Source organism: Podarcis pityusensis (assembly GCF_964106645.2).
Source record: "Podarcis pityusensis genome assembly, chromosome: 12".
NCBI lineage: Eukaryota > Metazoa > Chordata > Lepidosauria > Squamata > Lacertidae > Podarcis > Podarcis pityusensis.
The window spans coordinates 11277738-11297801 of NC_138037.1; the positions used below are offsets into that span (position 1 = coordinate 11277738).

The following is a 20064-nucleotide window of genomic DNA, read 5'->3' on the forward strand; positions in this document are numbered from 1 at the left end:
AACACAATCTGCCAAGTGGGCAACCTCCATGAAGGACTCTGGTGCAAGACCCTTTAAATAGATGGAAGCCTGCCATTCTGCTATCACAGTCATTTCCCAAAACCTTCTAGGTATCAAATGGTTATTGGAAAACCATTAGCAGCCCACTAAGAAGGGTTTTAGGATATGAAATTCTTTTAGACCCAGTGTTGTTGTTTTTACCCTTTTTCTGAATTATGTGGAAGACACAGTGAAGTAAGATCAAAAAGAATTTACTGCATGGTTTCTAATACAGTAACCACCGCTAAAATTTTATATGCAGGAAGGTGAGAGTGGAGATGATCAATGACACCACCTATTGAAGAATGGATTGGTAAAATATGGAAGTTTGCTTCAATGGCTGAATTAATATGATACATCAGATTCAAAGTGGAGGAGACAATAACAAGGTAATTTTATGATGAATGGCATTTTCTTTATCAAATATAGTAAGAAAAATTGGGTGCAATCTAATATAAACCATGGTTTTATAGTGTTCTGAAATATGATTAATTTTGCTATTTGGAATTCCTTAATGGTGGGAAGCAACAAGACACTGGTCACCTTTGAATGTGATATGACACAAAATAAAGAAAGAGAAATGAAGTCAGAGTAGCGGTTGTGCTTCATTTGTAGATAGCACCTCAGCTTCCATAATATAAGGAACAATAATGATTGAACTGAGGATAAATCTTATGACAATGCCTTTATATATATATAAAAGGATGGGTGTGAGAAAAGAGAAAAATTTGGAAATGTGTTTCTGGTATTAAGAAATAATGAAAACTGGAAGTTATTACAGGATATTGTTAATATAAACTATTGATAGGAATAGCTATCCATGTGTTTGATATGATAGTAGAGAAATGTGGTATATATGTTTGTTTGCCTAGAAGGTTTTCTCTGTGTGTTTTATTGGGGGGGGGGGATATTCTGTGTCCTCTTTGACTGTCAAAGGTCATGGCCTTATATTGTTATTATGTCAAAAGCCTGTCTGGCATTAGCAGCTTAGTGGGAGGTAAGAGAGAGTCGATCACCTTGAGAATTTATTATATAGGGCCTGGATCAGGTAAATTTATTCTAATTGGTCTAGGTGGCTGCCAGTTAGGAAAAGAGTTGAGATTTGACAGGGAGAGATGGTACAGTAACTCTGACTGCCATCATCATTACTTAGAGCAGTGGTTCCCAATTAGAGGTCCAGGAACCCCTGGGGGTCCATGGAACACATCCAGGGAGTCCACGGCCCCATCTCTTGCTTCCCTCCAGCTAAATTTTTGTCATTTTTGCATGGTAAAATCACAAATGTTATGGTCTGTTTTAGCATTGTGCGGTTTTTCAATATATTGGCCAAAATTGGTTTTGAAATCACACCTCAATAATGATTTTGATCCGGCAATACGCAGCCATATATCGCTCCTCATGTGAAGGAAAGCAGGGCAGTCGATTGCAAGGTGCTGCCTTTCGCTCATGCTGACGGAGAGCAGGGCAGCTGATCGCCCTCACATCAAGGCACTGAGGCGGAGCAGCTTTTCTCAGTCAGCAGGAAAGCAGCCACAGTAGATATGCATCTTCGCTGGCTGCTCCACTGACAGCGACTTCATGCACCCCCCCATCCCTATCCCCTCCCACTCAAACCACGAGGTGGAGGTGACTCCGCTTCCTCAACTCCCCTCAAGCAGCCAATCTCCACAGCTGAGCCTTCCCTCATTGTCACGCCTTGAATGATCTCCATGACTGTTCCTTCCCTCATCCCCATGCCTGATTTCTAATTTCAGACATTGTGATATATCAGAATATTGTGAAGTTTAGCTGCTGATATATCACAATGTTGAAAACCAGATATCGCTCAGCCCCGGTGTGTTTTTAGTATACCTAAAATCCTTTGCTTATTAGGGGCTACCCCACTTTTTGTTCAAAAAATTGCTTTGCAGAGGTAACTACCATAGACTTATCAAAATTTTCAAAAGTAGTGGCTTGGCTTTTGAAAAATAGGGGGTCCTCAGTAATTAGCTAATTGAGAACCACCGACTTAGAGTAAAAAACAACACATATTTTTACATGTCTACGGCTATTAATGCAACTTATGAAAAAAATAATCCTGAGAATCTTGAGGTAAGAGAAGTCTATCTGACACTGGGAGCAAAATATTCAAGATAATGTTATTCTTAAATAATGAATTTCATCTTCTCAAAATCATGGTGCTCTGAGTGCAGTCTTTCTCTCACTTGTGGGCACACACACCCTCTTGCTGCTATTATAATTTTAAGCAGACTTACAAATCCTCTGGGAAGAGATTTACCCAGCTTTCTACTCTAAATTGTTTTTTCCCTCATTAATAATCTTGCAGTGCTAAAAGCAAGACAAAAGAAATTATTTCCCTCAAGTACTGCCTCTGAAATCAATTCAGCATCTGCCAATCAGGAGACAGACCAAAGAAGTTGTTTCCAAAGCTAGTGCTACGCTGCTAGATACCCAATTAAGAAATTCCTTACCATTTGCTGGTGGTATGTATGGCTGACACATGGTACAGTCAAAGCCACTGTCAGCTGTGCTTTCAACTTCCTCGTCTGTGTTTAAGTTTTGACAGATTGTGTGCATCCATCTGGAAGTTAAGTTAAAAAGGAGAAAATGAAACATATACCATTTTATGCCAAAACACCATTCAGACTCTCTTTAGATTGAAAGAAGCACAGAACACGTCTACTGCTTTAAAAGTTTCTCTGTAAAGAGGCAATGATATGAAAACCCCAGAGGAAGTCTGCTTTAGTCCCAGAAGATAGTTGTTAAAATGGTCAGATAAGACAGGGGTACTTTGGGTAGATGGTTTGTCCACCCAGGGGAGCAGTGTTCACTCTGTGCTAGATGGGATTATACTCTCCCCAAGCAATAGGCTGTACTTCGGGAGTGCTCTTTGCAATACAGAAGCAACTTGCACCTCTAAATGTTGCATCAGAGGCCTGGCTTGAATGTCGTATTACATCACAGTTAAAAACAAACTATGAACAAACATCGTGCTGGTGCATGCTGCCCAACATTTCTCACTCTCTGCTCCACTCCTGCTCCTACTGTTGCCGTGCTGCAATGTAACAAGTGAGGCTTGTGGTTTCCCTCAAACAAACCATGAGCAGTAAGCCAAGAACAAACCTTGATTTCCATCCATGGTTTGTTTGGACAAAAACAAATCATGAGTCTGGGTTCAGACATTATGATGAACCAGACTATGGCTTGTTTCCAAGCAGTAAAAGGGGAGAAATAGAGCAAGAATGTTTAATCAATGGACACCAGCGAGTTGCATGTCCACATTCAAATATACTTGGTTTTAAACTATAGTATAACGTGATGTATGAACCAACTCAAGAGTGCCATTTATCAACTCAGGATGAAGAGATAACTTTCTTTTAAAAAAAAACCATGGTGGTTTTCTTCTTTCTGATATTAGCTACAGCTTTTTCTTTGAAAGAGGCTCTCTCTTATTGCAAAGCGACTCTGATAAGGGAGAGAAAGTAAATTCCATATGATAAATTAAAACAATCTTCAGTCAACATGACACTATGAGCAAATTATTGACGTATGAAAATATATAATTCACTGTGTAGCAGAAACTCTGACCTGTCACACTGTCTGCATTGCAGAATAAGCTCTTCTTCTCTGTAATTGCAACAGCAGACTGGGCAGGTAGATAAACTTGCACAGGGAGCACACTGTGTGTAATTATTTTGCCATTCACATCTAAGACCAGGAGACGTAGCACCACAATGTCTGCACCAAACACACCTGTAAAACACAAAACAATATCTTTCTTAACATGGGCTCATGGCAAGATTCACTGCTTCACGTTATTAAAATACTTATTTTCACCTTAAAATTGTATTATCTTTAAATTACAGCAAAATGTAATTTTCCAAATCAGCCTTGCTGTACTATACTAATTAAAAGAAAATATAGTCAGATTAAAAGAAAACATTAAAAGCGGGGGGGGGGGGGAGAGAAGTTATACATACCATTTGCATTTCCACCCTCCTTTAGGAACTGTCTGCAGTGGTGGATCTAGGCAGTAAGTGTGATAGCTGATATCACAATCATCGCAAAGGAGCAGTCTTCCTGGATCTGTAGCCTTCCCACAGGCTTCACACACAGTGCATTCCAGACATCTCCAACCTTTGTGGAGCACCACTTTTGTTATCTGCATAGCGGAAGACAATAGGGAATTATTTATGGAAGCCATACAACCTCAGTTGATTTACAGGCTTATATTCCCAATAAATTTGCTTCTATCATTTGGAAATAGTGTTTTTTAAATGTTTATGCTCTCCTTTTTGTTTTAGAGGGAAGTCCTCATTTTTTGAGAAGTCAAAAATATCTTTGCATTCAATAGCAATGTACATTGTGCTCTCCAAGATTATGGATGAAAATTTGTTTTAGATATTTTTAAAAATAAAATGGCCCAAATGTAAGGATTCAGCATACTCTCAGTTATTGCAAATATCAAAATCAAGATTCACATTTACTGAAATTAAAAGACAACATAGTTCCAAAATCTGGAGAAATACAGTTTGCTCTTGATTTACAAATCTATTTGGCATCTCCTCCCCATTATGACATTTAAACAAAAGTACAATAGTGCCAAATATTACTTTCCTAAACTTAAATATGGCTATAGTTTAGAAACATACATCGAAACTTGAAAAAAGAAGTTTTTCGAAAAGGTCCATCATGGTACCTGACAGAAGCAAGGCACAATGTTCCAAACCTCTGAATCAGTCTTTACCACCGTATGTCACAGTGCAAAAGCCAGTTTACATATCACTCTGTTGCAAAGTGATCATGTGAATAAAAACCTCACATTGCTTATTAAGAACCCTAGAGATTCTCTCCCACTAGCAGAGATGGTTGGAGAAATATGAAGTGTTCATGCTCTGTGAAAAGAGCGAGTGTGCTCCAGTTACGTCGTACACCCTCAAAAGGAGCAATTCCTTGCAAGAGGTAAGAAGTTGGTACTGGCTAGATGCCGTACAGTGGTACCTCAGGTTAAGTACTTAATTCATTCCAGAGGTCCGTTCTTAACCTGAAACTGTTCTTAACCTGAAGACCACTTTAGCTAATGGGGCCTCCTGCTGCTGCTGCTGCGCCGCCGGAGCACGATTTCTGTTCTCATCCTGAAGCAAAGTTCTTAACCTGAAGCACTATTTCTGAGTTAGCGGAGTGTGTAACCTGATGCGTATGTAACCTGAAGCATATGTAACCCGAGGTACCACTGTATTTTTCGCTCTATAGGACGCACCAGACCATAGGACACACCTTGTTTTAGAGGGGGAGAACAAGAAAAAAAAAAATCTCCCCCTCTCTGCTCAGCACCCCTCTCCCTCTCTGCTGAAGCCAGGAGAGTCTTGCTCTCCTGGCTTCAGCAAAAGGAACCCGAAGCCTTCGGAGCACAGCACCGACCCCTCTCGCTCTCCAGACTTCAGCGAAAGCAATGCAAAGCCTCCGGAGCGTGGAGAGAGAGCGGAGGGAGCGCTCCCTCTGTGCTTCGGAGGCTTCGCGTTGCTATCGCTGAAGCCAAGGAGCCTGCATTCACTCCACAGGACGCACACACATTTCCCCTTAACTTTTGGAAGGGAAAAAGTGCGTCCCATAGAGTGAAAAATACGGTAGTTCTTTCTTAGACAGTTGAATCTTCCATCTTTCTTGGGGGAGGGGGGGGAGAGAAAACAAAAGAGAGTTGCTCCTGACATGCTAAGTATGAGAGGCTGGAACTGTCTCCTTCACAAGAGTACAGGAAAAGTCAAGGGGCAGGCAAACACTGGTAAGGAAAGGTGTTTGTAGGTTCAGGATTTTAAGCAATCAAATCAGTGTTGGTTTTGCTGTGATCATTAAGAGTGTAATGTGTGAACCAGCTCTACCACTCCTGAATGTTTTCTTTTTTCATTCACTAGTGTATGACAACACGGTGGTGTAAGACATATGTAAATAAAAGGAGATAGGCTTGGAAATAGTTATCCGATTCCCTTCATAATCGGGGTTTGAAATGCTTTTTAAACTTTGCTTCAAAACATGCTTAAGTCACATTTTCTGTTGGAGTAATCAACCTAAATTTTCTTCAAATCAATTCATGAGAATTAAAATGGCTACTTTTATGGAGTGTTCAAAAGTTTACCCCCTCTGCTACACTAATCATTCTGGGAGAACAAAAGCTGTCTAGAGTGTGTTATAGCTTCAGTACAACCCTTTCATAAAAGTGCATGTGATTTAATACATTAAAAGAATATTCCCTTTTTAAATAACTGCACTTAAAAGACGATTCATTGTTTATATGCTGAAGCAAATAGCTTATTATCTGTGCATGTCTTCCCATAACTATCCAAATTGAACTTTTTGCACATTCTCTCCTAGCTTAATGAATGTAAGAAATTAACTACTTAAGTTTCAGAAAATTCTGATAGCCAACAGACAAAGTGAATTAACCGAATCTTACTGCGGTCATAAATGAAAACGAACTATATTTTTTTAGGAAACCAGCCTTAAACAAAACAAAACACACTATACTGCTTCATATCTTAATACTTAGGTTATATCTAGCTCAATACTGAGCTGTTATCTCAATACTTTCTTTTAACCATCTGCAAGATAAACGGTGCTATTTATAGCTGAAAAATTACACAAAGGTTAACTTCTCTTGCATTTATAAAATGTCATTTAATTAAAGTGCTTTGTCAGTTGCATACAAATAATGATCACATTTCCAGAGGAATATTTTACAAGCTAAAACACTCCTTAATAATGTAAAAACTGGAATCAATGCAGTATATGCAGGGACAATATGCTGACAATAATTTCAAAGTGCTCACCTTAATACTGACACAGTATGGATGGTAACACTGACCACACTGAGAGCAGGCAAGCAATCGTCCTTCTGCACCTTGGCCAAAACTCCCACAAACTACACACATATCCTAGAATATCAAAGAAACTTTTTCAAGTAAACAACTAGAACCAGGTAATTAAAACATGGAAGAAATATACACCTTTAATCCATTTTTAGCAAACTTTGTTCTCTTTCAAAATTTCAGGTGTATACAGTCTCCTCATTATTATCATTAATATACCCTATGTATATAGCAAAAATCAGTAATACTAGTAAAACTACCTTGAGCATTTTTGTAAGGACAGGTAGTTAAAGTCTTAAAACAATTTTTAAAATCTACAAGAATTTCCAAAATATATTAGAAGCTCACTGCAAATGTCCAAAGAGAGATGGACCAAAAATATCAGCTCAGCTTTAGATCTAACTCACCTCTAGCTTTAAAGACCACTAGAATTGTAGCCAGAAGCTACATAGCAGCCAGTGTAATAACAAGTGATGAAGCAATGCTATTACCTGCCCTCAAAAGACAGTAGCCCCACAATGCAATAACTGCAGCCTCCCAACAAATGGTATTCTGTTTTCGCTACTATAGTAGCCCATATACAGAATAGTTAATCCAAAATTTAACAAAACACTAACAGGCTTATTACTTGTTTTATGGTCCACCAAGTAATAAGTTATAAATTATCTAGATTAAACACCTATAGATACATTAACTATCGTCAAATGTCTTGCTAGGAAGAGGTTGGATGTCACCAGAAGTGGACAGCTAGAATAAACAATACCATTAAATATTGCCTACACTTTTCATCTGAGGCTTAGAAATTGGGAAATAACCAATGACATTAGAAAATAATAAAATATGAATTAATATTGCAACCTGATGCAAAGTAAACTTGTCACTGCTAGAAAACAGGACAACAGTATTGTGCATTGAGTTTTCTTCCTCATCTTTGTTAGATGAAATGTCCATATCGGTGACCTACAAATAAAAGAAAACAAAAACTTAACAGTTTTCTGGCAGTAAAAGCAGATCATTGTGAGCAGAGACACGAATCAAGACTTCTGCCTGCTCAAATAATATGCTAGAGATTCTTACCCCTGGAGAAAGAAAAGATCCAATTCCATTTTTAAGTTTTGATCTCCCCCGTCCACCTCTTCCAGAAAGGCCTGCACCACGTGGTCTCCGCTTCCCAGGAAACCCTGAGCCACGACCCTGTTTAAAGCAAATTAAAACATTTAGATGAAACTAAGCAATGCTTCACAGAAATGTTCCTTATAAAGCAGACTTTGTAAGAATACAACAGGATTTTGTATTTTGCAACACAACAGTATTTTTCACATGAGCATGTCCCATTGCAAGGCTTGCAGATATGAACAGATCTTGATATACAGCATATAGTGAGGGTTGTGGCCTATGAACCTTTGTCAAGTATCTTATTATGAATTTTGATCCAGGTGGGGTTTTTGATTTAGTGGGAGTCATTTGCTAGCAGAAGAGGAGGAGAGGAAGTTTTTGCTACCCAATAATCTGTCCTGAAAGGTCACCTGGCAAATAATGTTTCCCTTCTCTCTGATCAGGAGGCACCAACTAGATTCCACTCTATGCTTATATCCTGCATTGGCTTAAGAGTAACTTCCCATCCATCTCATCAAAGGCATACCTAACACTGTACACGCTATTCACAAGGTATGTAATAGACATTGATGACTTGAGAAAATGGGGAGGGGGAGAAAAACTATTGCTTGCTAAGAGAAAATTCACAACAATGTTCACTCTAGCTCCACAGATAGTCCTAGAAGGATGTCATCAACTGAAAGTACCAACACACCATTAATTTACATCATTTATAAAATTTGTAAATGAGACAGGAAGAAAGGACACATTTTCATGAAACTTAATATTAAATTAATAGTATAATTACTGATACAAACATATCAATCAAACGTGAGCGTGCTGAAAATGAGAATACAAATGAACAATTCTAAGTCTCATGAGAAGAAAAATTCTTTTCAGCTTGTTCAGGTCTTAGGCTGGTTACTCCAGATACAGAGTTCATCTCTTCTAATAATGTATACAACTAAACGTTATTTTGAAACAGAAAGCACAACAAAAAGCAGCAGCACCTAGTAAACAAGAGGTAATACAATAACTTTCACAAAAATACTGCAAAAATAAAAATATTGATTTTATCTGTACTGTATCTATATTATGCTGATAATCTTTCAGGGCACATTTAGTATTTCAGCTTTTGAGATTTAAAAAAATCTTAGGCTAGATTCTGGTGAAGAATTCTGGAAAATTCAGAACCTTGCATACTATATTGTGATATTTTGGTTGACCTAATAAAGGTACTGTCCTAATATGGATTTTTGACTTTGTGGAGCCACACAGCTACCTTTACTTTTTATGTTAGTAACAAGCTGCCATTAAACTCTTTGTATGGAAATAATAATCTGCAGCCCTTTGTGTGAGACCTTCTGGAGGAGGAGCAGAGAAAATTAGTCTTACAGCAACCTCTAAAGTATGCACTGGCCACTGGAGGTTTCAGACACCATATACATTGGTCTCCCATCTATGTTTTATTTCAGACTCCATCCAGTTGATAGCAGGAACTCATAAGATACAACATGGCCCAGTTACAGTGTACAGAATACACCCTGTAGGCGTTAAGCACCACATACAGCTGAATTAGAAATTGACTCAATGTTCATTCTGCATGCACTGAGAGAGAATGTAGGGATTTTTAAAAAGCAAGTTATACAGCTGTTTAAAAATTGGGTTTAAGTAGCATATTAATTTAGCTATGCTTCAGAAGAGTTTTCATTAGTATCTTTTTATAATGGAGAACAGCAGAGAGATAGCAAAGGATAACAAGAATATAAATACAAATTAATTACCACTTTGATGCTCCATATGGCACTGCCAGGTAGCGGTCTGGACTTAAAAGTTTCCCGACCTTCTGAAATGTCTGGGGACCAGGAAGGTGGGCTCACTGTATTATGGCTACTCCAAGCCCCCTAGGATATGTCAGGTGAGAAAATAGATGTATAAAACTCAGCCAAATAAAATAAAAATAAAGAACGCAAATAAAAAGTTCTGAAAGCAAAGCACATGCAGGCACACAAATACTTGGTTTAACAAACACATGGATTTACTGGGATAAATTTCAACCTAGCACTCACATTTATACAGGATGAGCATCAGACTTCAAGTGTGAATAAAATGTTAATTAAATAATAAATATAAAAGAGAAGCACTGCCGGAAAACAAAAGATTGCTTGGCATGAGGAAGATATGAAGTGTGACTGTGACTCAGTTATAACTTTTATTACTACAATACTAAACCAAGATACACCTATTTGGGATCATGGCTATATTTTTATGGCGATATTATTTCTATATTTCAGTCTGCATCTTGGAGAAGGCAACTGACTTGGGCCATGTTGTGTGACTGTTAAAATAAATTTTTAAAAATTACAAACCAGAAAAGCTAAGAAGCATAGCAGACAAAAATGGATTAAAATAAAAGGTATAATATGAAAATGAAAAATAAACGAACAGTTAAAATATCCATGAGCTGAAGCTATACCACCCAAGCACTATTTAAAAAAACAACTGAAATTCTTATATCAAATAAAATTAGCAAGCAATCATGTCTATAAGTGCCTAATATACTGTATTCTGTAGAGTCCAAAAATGGACTAAGATTGGATTCACCAAGGCAATTTCCATGAGCTGAATTGCGCATATGAGTTTTCTATACTTGTACATAACTCTTTAGGTATAGGAATACAATCCCTAGATGGAGACTGGGGATCAGACGTCATCTGTAAGGATCCCAGAACTCTCCACCCCCAATCCTTTATTTCACTTTTGCTATGCATCTACAGTAAGTGTAACAGGTGGCTGCTTCTTTGAAAAGTATCAGTAATGCTCTCAGTTTCCACACACAAAAATATTTAGGAATAGGGTTCCTCAAATTTCAGGATTGGAGATACTGTGGCCCTCCAAATGTGACTGAACTGCAACTTCTGTCATCCCGTGCTGGCTAGTACTGATGGACTCCCACAATGTCTCTGGAGGATAACAGCTTCCTCTTCCCTCTCATAACTGGAAGAAGTCTCTAAACTTTAGGTACCCTCAGAAATACAGTTGTTTTATCAAACAGACACTTGTACAACAAAATCTTTTAGGCTACTCTAGCGCTGAGAAGTCTTGTAGCACTAAAACTCCACTTTCATAACTTAATAAAAGTACTAAAATATGATTCTATGAAATTTCATCCTAAATATACTAAACATAAGACTATGTCTACATTTGTGTGTGCAGCTAGCTTCTTGAAGATGTCAGCTGACACACTAGTGTTATGTATACAGACAAAATAGCAAAATATGGTTTGTCAAGAATCAGGAAATAATGAAAGCAATTAGCACATGTGAGTGAGTGCATCATCAGAAGATTAATTCGCTAACTACCCAAATCATAATCTGGTGCCATGTCTAAATAAGACCATTATCTTCAAAAGAGATTCTCAAAAACAGGAAGAACACTCAGGCTTTTGATTAATGTCCATGAAAGCACAACTCAGGAGAAAGCTCATTTACTTAAAACAAAAATAAAACAAAAAGTAGTAATTGGTGTGCACTCTGAAACAAACTGCCATTTCCTTAGAATTGATATTAATTAATAAAGAAACACACAGCATCAACAACACAGATCAAAAGTTTAAGAAAAATGTTAACAACTACACTGCCCAATGGAAAGTCCATTCCTACTTGCCTATAATGAACAGGAACAAAATGAAGGTAGGGCACAGCCAGCAAGTAGCAGGAAGAGGCAGCAGTTCAACAGCAAGCAAGTTCCAGTCTGATATTACAGATGTGTCCTATCTCTATTTTTTCTGGTTTATCGTGCAGGAGTGGATTATGTATTACTAACTGTGCTATCAGGGAGTGTGACCCTGACGGAAACCAACTCCTGCACAACTCTAACCAATCAGAATGAAGAAGAAGCAGGACACACCAATAATATCCACCACTGGAAACTCCAAGGTCCTGCTAGAAGTATCAAATTCTGTGTCTTCGTACTAGTGCAGCTTCCTTTTTCAAAAGGATCCTGAGCAGCACCATTAAAACAAAAAACTAAGCTGCATCTATCCAGTGAGCCTTTATACATACATATTGGTCAGTGTCGGTAGTGGTAATTATTTTTATTGAGACTTAAGGCATGCTGGCTGGTAAATGCGCATAATATTGCTTTGCCACAACTGCCTTCAAAATAGCAGCATGTTTGGTTTCTTTCTATCTAAACCCCCAACATTCTCTTAAATGAAACCTACAAGTTAAACCTAGTATGGTCAGAATTTATATAATTATGTCCCTACATCAACTTCTGTTGTAAATCATCAGAACTTCCCATGGTCTGTGTTAGGATATTTATGTAAACTGAAATAGTATTCATGTAATTCCTCAAATATCTTAGGCAGCATGCCATATTTTCTGGAAATAAGCATGCATGGGACAAATCAAAATTGTGTTTAAAGATGCAGGGAGGTTGCAGGGGAGGCGAATACATCTTGAATTTCTTCTGTGGCTCCCAACATTTTTTAACAGGCAGTGTCCACTCAACAGCAGCCTTTCTGTAATGGATCATGTGTCCATGGCAGCCATTTTATGATGGTGCCCAGAACATCTTCTCAAATCTCAGGTGTGCTTATGGAAAGTTTTGGATTCCTGGAACATAGGTGGTAAGAAGAGGCACTCTCACAGTACATTTATTTAGGCAGAGCAGGAAGTGCTGCCAGCCACTGATACACTTTTACCAACTTCTTAATAGCTAAGTTGCATGGCTAACATAGGCTTTGAAAAGCAGACCAGTGGTCCTGAATCTCTTCATTTCCTAACATTGTCATCTTTCTTGAAGAGAATTTCTTATTCTGCCAGCTACCTGTCTACAAAAGCATTAAGGCCTACACAAGTATACCACCCAAATGCCATCCAAATTAGTGGGGGTAAGTACTCCCATTACTTACCTTTTTGCAGTCAGGGAATGTTTCCAACAGACAAGATTTAAAAACGCAAATGCAAGAGACCCATTTCCCCACAAACTAATTCCTAATTAGTAGTATGAAAGCTAATTGTCCTTTGCCAGAAGAAATACACAAAATCCTATATATGTCTAGCACATGATTTAGGGGCAAGGATAACAAAAGATTAAAAATACAACTTAAAAGGTTACATTCTAGCACAAATATAGTAACCAGAGAAATGAAAACAAAAGATTGAACTGATAGCATTCAAAAGCATCAGATATTTGCTTATAATACAATTTGTTTCTAATGGCTTGCCTAGAATGAGTGTTTACCTTCCAAGTGCTAACCTGTCACCTCCCCCAATAATTGAGGAAGGAAGGAAGCAGGTTTCGTACATTAGGTATGTTCCATTTTATCTGAATTGCACCCAAAATCTACTATTGACAGCTAGATAAGAGGCAATTTTGAGATACAAATGCTTAAAGTTTTACATACTGCTCAATCAAGTGGGTCTTATTTTGCTTCTTCATTTCCCAAAAGCAAAACTGTTTACCTATATAATTGGTCTTTTTCTAGATTACAGTTTCTATTGATTCTCATGCAGTTGGTTCTTAGACTCTCAATTAAAAGACTAGGCAATTAATACATTATACCAGGCATGTCCAACTTCCAAGAGACTGCAGCCTCAAAAGTTGTTGAGATTTTGGGGGAGAGCCAAAAAATGGATCTTCTCTGAGTAAAACTTAGAATGCTGCCCTTCAATGCATGCCCAGTTGCTGGACTCTACATTAACATATACTGTTAATTTTCTTTCAAAGACCTTAACAACTTGTCCACCTAGACATATATTTCTCTTCTGTGCCCCTGCCCATTTTTTCTAGTGCTGCCACTGTGTGTCAGGGGACTAGAAGTCCTCTCCCAATCAGTCCCTTACATGCCTCCTTTTTGCCTTTTCCACCATTAGAACATCAGTAAAGCCAGATGTGTGACGGCAGTCCACCTTCCTTGCTAAGGAAGAGACTTCTGAGGGCAGATCTTCCAATGAACATAGGATTGCAACCATAACTATACAGTCGTACCTTGGAAGTCGAACGGAATCCGTTCCAGAAGTCCGTTCGACATCCAAAGCGTTCAACTCCCAATGCGTGGCTTCTGATTGGTTGCAGGAGCGTCCTGCAGCCAATCAGAAGCCACGCTGGATTTTTGGCTTCCAAAAACTGGAACAATCACGATCAGGTTTCAATCACTTGGGAGCCGAAAGTTCAAAGGTGTTCAGCTTCCGAGGTTCTACTGTATATGCATTATTGTTAAAGAGAGGTTGCAAAGAAAATATAAACGGATTATAATTTAGTAGAAGTCAGTGAAACCCATTACTGTACCAAAAATTGTGTGGGCTAAAGCAGACATGGCTAATTATGTATTCAGTATTAAGCATAGCATGAACATTAAATAAATTGTGATAAAATAAAAACATTAATTATTTTACTCTTCAGGGGGGTGGAACCTGTCTAAATGAAAAACAACTTTCATAGGAAAATCCATGTTTTTTAAGGTTCCTGCACCTAGGAATAATTTATAATAATTAGAAATCTAAATCAGCCATTTTATCAGGACATTTTATTCTCTTTTTACCAATTAATATTATTTCATTTAGAATATATATGCAGACTAAGAATAGAGGGGGAAACTATAAAGAAGTTCATGAAATCAGCAGTGAAATAAATTATCTAAGTAATGTGTGGGTTCTAAAGAGAATTAAATGAGACTTGCACAGCAAATCTTTGAACAGCATTGTTTTTCACCACCTACAAGTAATAAATGTTTGGTCTGGACATCTGAACACTCTAGCTAAATTAGTAATATTGGAAAATATGCTTTACCTTGAATTAATTCCAGAATACAAACCTTTCAGAAAAACCACAGGAAACATACCGGTAATTACTTCTTTTTCTTTCTTTCTGACAAAATCTGTACAAACATTTACTCATGAAATCAGTTCTCCACAGTAAACTGTTGGTAAAGAAGTGTACTAAGAAGCTAACAACAGACTCTGTAGTCTCAGTTTCAGACAGGAAGGCAAAACAAATACCTCTCTTGATGTCATAGCCAAAGTAATGATTCGGGTAAACAATACAACTAAAATGCTTTTTGTAACTGATTTCAGTAAAACATGCTCACCTGTCTTGACCTTGGTCTCCCAGGAGAAAACTTTCTTTTGGTGATAGCTGGTTTTCCCATTCCAATTTTTGGAGTGAGCGATACGTATGTTGTTGGAAGAGTTATAGAGGATTCTAGTGGTGACATCTGACTACGCATTGTGTCATGTGAAGAGCCTAACTCTAGTGAGGCTGCTGGTGAGGAAGACACACTGGACTTGTTTAATTCAACAGATGATGAAAATAAAGATTGTGTTTCAGCTGGTGACTTTAAAGATTTATCTTCCAGTGGTGAGCTGTCAGTTGCACAACTTTCATTTGCAGGAAGAGATGACGTTTCATAATTTTCAGGAGTGTCATCTCCTTCTGCAGCTTCTGACACCATCGTTGTTTCTACTTGCTCTTCCTTCTTACAGAAGCTGCTCTCGCTATTGACCAAATTGAAGGTTTCCGATATCTTTGCTACATCCTCAGGTATCTCTGGTGGAAGCTGAGATTCCTCTGTGGACATTTCAAATACCTCAGTGCTTTCCTGTGATTGTTTTGTTTCCTCAGTTTGCTTGTCTAAGACTTGCTGCATTGTATTTGAAATATTTTCTGTCATTTCTATATTTTTATCAGCATGATTAAGATCAGATGCAGGAGTCTTTTTAGGAGATGTTTCTATTTCACTTTTACCAAAATGGTCAGGAGCCTCTGTTTCCAGTTCACCATTATTTTCATTTAATGAGAAGCCTGAAATAAATTAGAACATTTCATTTGAGTCTGAAATTAGAGTATCTCTAGTGTAAAAGTGTCTTTTAAAAAATATGTGAACATTCGTGAAATATGTGAAAAATATGTGAACAGTTAACAAGCATGTGTGGCCTGTACTGCTAGTCCTACATCTTGAAATTCTGAAGATATTCTATTATCATTCTGTATCATATGATCTTGGGGAAGATTGAGGGCACAAGGAGAAGGGGACGACAGAGGATGAGATGGTTGGACAGTGTTCTCGAAGCTACTAACATGAGTTTGATCAAACTGCAGGAGGCAGTGGAAGACAGGAGTGCCTGGCGTGCTCTGGTCCATGGGGTCACGACTAAACAACTAATCAACAAAATCATATGATCAAACCATATGGGTTCCATTTAGCAATCATAGCTAATAGCCATCGGCAGAACCATCTTCCATGGTTTGTCTAGCTCTTGAGCAAATAAAGTATGAAAAAATAGTTCCTGCTTGTTTGTCCTGATTCAACTGTTAATCAATTCAATTAGGTGGCCCACAGTTTGAAACTTAATCCTGAGAACACTTTAGCCTTCCCTTACAGGGAAGATGCACAAAGCCCCCAGTCATGCTGACTGCCCTTTTCGGTTCATTTCCCAGCTCTGCAATTTCCTTCTTTATGTACAGTGACCAAAACTCTACCCAGTGTCAGTGGTGTAGCAAGGTCAGGTGGTACCCGGTGCAGAAAATTTCTTGTCCATCCCCCCCATTGAAATTATTAACAGAAGGAAAAATAAGATACTTACAGTTGCAAGTGTTATTTTCTGGTTTATTTACCTAACATTGTGAGCATAAGCACTTAAAAACCTTTTTCCTAACTTTTTTCTCTGCAAATTTTGAAATCACATCATCAAAATCAATTCCAAAAACAAGACCCTTTTACACACCCAGGCTTTTAAAATGGATCCGGCTGATCTCTGGAGCTTATAATTAAGATTGAAAGATGCAATATTTATTTTTATTTTTTGCTTTAGGCAATAGCTGCACATGAGACCCTCATGTTCATTTTTTTTAACCTCTGTGATCCCTAACTTAGTTTCCCCCCCTATGACTTTTCCAACTGGCATTTTCTCCATATGCTGACTTTCACCCCCAGTGGCATTTGCATAATTAAAAAAAATTATCTAGCTTCTCCTGCTTTTTTTCACTGCCTTCTAAATTGGCATTCACAAAAATCTTTCAATTCTTCCCTACCATTGGGAATGAATAATAGACTTCCCTCATTCTACTGCTCAAGTGAGCAGGATGCACAGATGCATCCCAGCCTTGGCAAGAAAAGTCCAGTAATCAACTATTAACTCCACTGCTTATTATAGAAATTATTTTGTACTTTTATATTGTGCATTTGTTTTGAAGACCTTAACAATACTTTGTACTGTTCCAATGGCACATCTTCAAAAAAGAAAAAGAAAAAAAGGAACATCTTAATTCTCCAAATGCTTTTGGATTTAGATTTTTGTAAATAAGATTCCACATACAGTATTTATGTGTATATGGGTGTATTGTGTCACATCAAAAGAAAAATGCTCTTACCATCTGTGCCACACTTAACCGTTGATTCTTGAGCAAGGCTGCTATCCATTACTAGTTGGTCCTTGTTGGCTACATCTCCTCCTTCTTCTGTTTCTATTTCATCTGCACAAACTTAAGAAGCAAACACTTTTAAAAATCTCCATGCAGCATTTATTGTATTACTCACCATCATTAACTTATCTTGGAGCTTGACCTTTTTGCTTCCACAAAATGATATTTTAACAGTGAGCACACACAGTTAATGGTTTACTGTACACAAGCTAATGTACCCACATTACTCTTCAACATCAGCACTTGGGAGAAACAAACCATAATCCCTGGTTTAGCAGTACATGCTTCGATCAAACCATGGTCTGTAGCCAAAATTTGTGCTTTCTTTTACTAAGCATGGTTTGTTTCAACAAAACAAGTCATAATCCTTGGTTCAGGCATAATGCTATGCCAAAAATTGTGGTACGTTTCATCCCAGTAGTAGATGGGAAGAGTGAAGCAAGCAGGATAAATTCATACACAGTAAACCGATAACTACGGTTTACTGTTATGCCTGAATGCTGTCAGCATGATCTGAATGAGTTAGATGGTAAGTACAAAATTTGGGTATAAGAGAATATCTTATTCATAAGTTAAGGGAATGAGTTTCATAATCAACTAGGATACCATATGCACTTCTGTCAGGGTAAAGTGTCCTAAAGCTTGTACTGCTTTAAATTTGGCAGAATTGTAGCACAAGTATTAACATTCTTGTACAAATTAACACTGCCATTTAAGACTGATCCTGGAAATAGCTTCAACCTCAGTGACTTCCAAAGACTTTACCAAAGTGTAAAATAGGAAACTTTTATTCTATGTCCATGATTCAATGAAAACAAAGAAGAAATGCTGAACTTGGATTTTAAAACTTGTAAAAGCTGTAAAATCCCAATATTTCAAATTAATAACCTATCTTTTGGTCACAAACTCTCTGTAGTATATCCTAACCTGAAATCTACTTTTAAAAAGCCAGAACAGTAACATGCTTTCATACTAGTAAAACTCATTAAAATGCACAAAAGCAAGCAGGAGCATGGAGACGACCTCTACAAGAATATTAAACTCTTAGCTCCTAAAAAAGGAGATCCACAGAGAATATTACTGTTAAAAGGCATATGAATATGTCTTTTTATGTGAAAAAGCCTAGCAAAGTTCAAAATGGCAGAACAATTTGTAGCGCTGCTGAATTCAGTAAGTAATCTGTTCGTCTTGGAGACTGACATCATTAAAGTGAAAACTTCAGTATGAGGAAATGATCATTTACATTGGCTTCAAATCTGAAATAATTGTACAAAAGTAATCTCTTGGGAGTATGGAATGAAACAACCCATCTCCTATAAAAGCTTCATATTTTTCTTTGTTGTTAAAATGGCAATGCCACTCTTGCTGTGAGACAAGAATATATTCCACAATTTTTCTTCAAGTACAAACCATGGCAAAACCTATTCAATAAAATAGTCTTTTGCTTGGCAGCATGTTCCCCTTTTTTAAAAAAAGCTGAGAATGGTGCTATAAAATTCGATATTCAATTTCTGGAAGATGTTTTAGTGTTAAAGGTTTTCTGGCTTTGTCCTGAGAGCCTTTGGAGCTGGAATCTCAATGACGTACAGTAGTGTGAAGATTTTTAAAAGATGATTGTATCCCCCCCCCCCCAGTGCTTTTTGGCTGCAATGTTGGCAGCCATAATATTATACAGGACGTGCTCCCCAAATATCAAATGAAAGACAAGCAGTGGGCATGGAAAATATGAAAGGAGAAAGAGTGTCTTTTACCTGTACCAGTTTCAGGAAGAAGTTGGGCAGTATCCATCACATCACATGCCTGTACATGTTCCTCTTCTGCTTCTAAGTATTTGCAAAGACTGCAGGTGTATTCTTTTAAGTGAGTATCCAGTTCGTTATCGGGAAATTTGTCACATTCTATGTGAATCCACCTAAGGGAATCATTAGTCAAAAATTCACATTAATGAATTTATTTAAAATGTCCCACTGAAATCCTATCTTCATTGTAAAAAATAATAATTTTTAAAACTCTGGATTTTCTGGATTTTTGGGCACCTCAAATCAAACCAATACCTAAAAGGGATTCATAAAAGCATCTGAATCCACTTTACTTGCAGAACTGATCCAATGCGCTACATTCAATAATGAGTAATTGTTTTGTGTACATATACATAACTACAATAATCCTATAAGACTTAGTTCCAGATCTATTTAAAACTTGAAGAAGCCAACCATACACTGAACAGTTAACCCTATATGGGGACAGAATTTATCAGAAGATTCTGAGAACCTTGTGGCAAGTCTCATGATGGATGAACAGTAGTTGATACGCATATAATATTGCAGAAAATGAAGTGTCTTCAATAGATCAAAGCTGGATGCAACATGGGGCCACTTTAACAAAAAGGTTGAGGGCCATTAAGAAGTAGCAGAGTTATCCAATAATTTAAAATGATAGTTAGGTTTCCTACCTTTTGCACATATGACAATGCAACTTGTCTTTTTGCAAGTCTGGATTGGAGGATTTTTCACAGAAAGGACAAGGCAAATTGTCTTGCTGACGGTAACAACTATCACACATAAGACAGTTGTGATGCCACTGACTACTGGTCCGTGTGCCACATTCTGCACATACCCTGCAGTTCTGAAAATATGAG

At 37.6% G+C, this 20064-nt stretch overlaps 1 protein-coding gene across 12 annotated transcripts in view; it reads right to left on the reverse strand.

Moving 5' to 3' along the window:
• KMT2C (lysine methyltransferase 2C) overlaps window positions 1–20064 on the reverse strand; it is a 145659-nt gene that overhangs the window by 53217 nt on the left and 72378 nt on the right. For 11 of the 12 annotated variants that reach the window (XM_080973918.1, XM_080973924.1, XM_080973916.1 and 8 more), the window contains exons 10-20: window positions 19879–20051; window positions 19178–19338; window positions 17376–17486; window positions 15094–15806; window positions 9782–9901; window positions 7980–8096; window positions 7761–7862; window positions 6864–6968; window positions 4020–4201; window positions 3628–3792; window positions 2511–2620 (exon numbers count right to left, since the gene is read on the reverse strand). In XM_080973918.1, the coding sequence (XP_080830044.1) occupies window positions 2511–2620; window positions 3628–3792; window positions 4020–4201; window positions 6864–6968; window positions 7761–7862; window positions 7980–8096; window positions 9782–9901; window positions 15094–15806; window positions 17376–17486; window positions 19178–19338; window positions 19879–20051 (2059 nt within the window). The remainder of the gene's footprint in view (window positions 1–2510; window positions 2621–3627; window positions 3793–4019; window positions 4202–6863; window positions 6969–7760; window positions 7863–7979; window positions 8097–9781; window positions 9902–15093; window positions 15807–17375; window positions 17487–19177; window positions 19339–19878; window positions 20052–20064) is intronic. The other variant, XM_080973925.1, reaches the window with a different exon arrangement.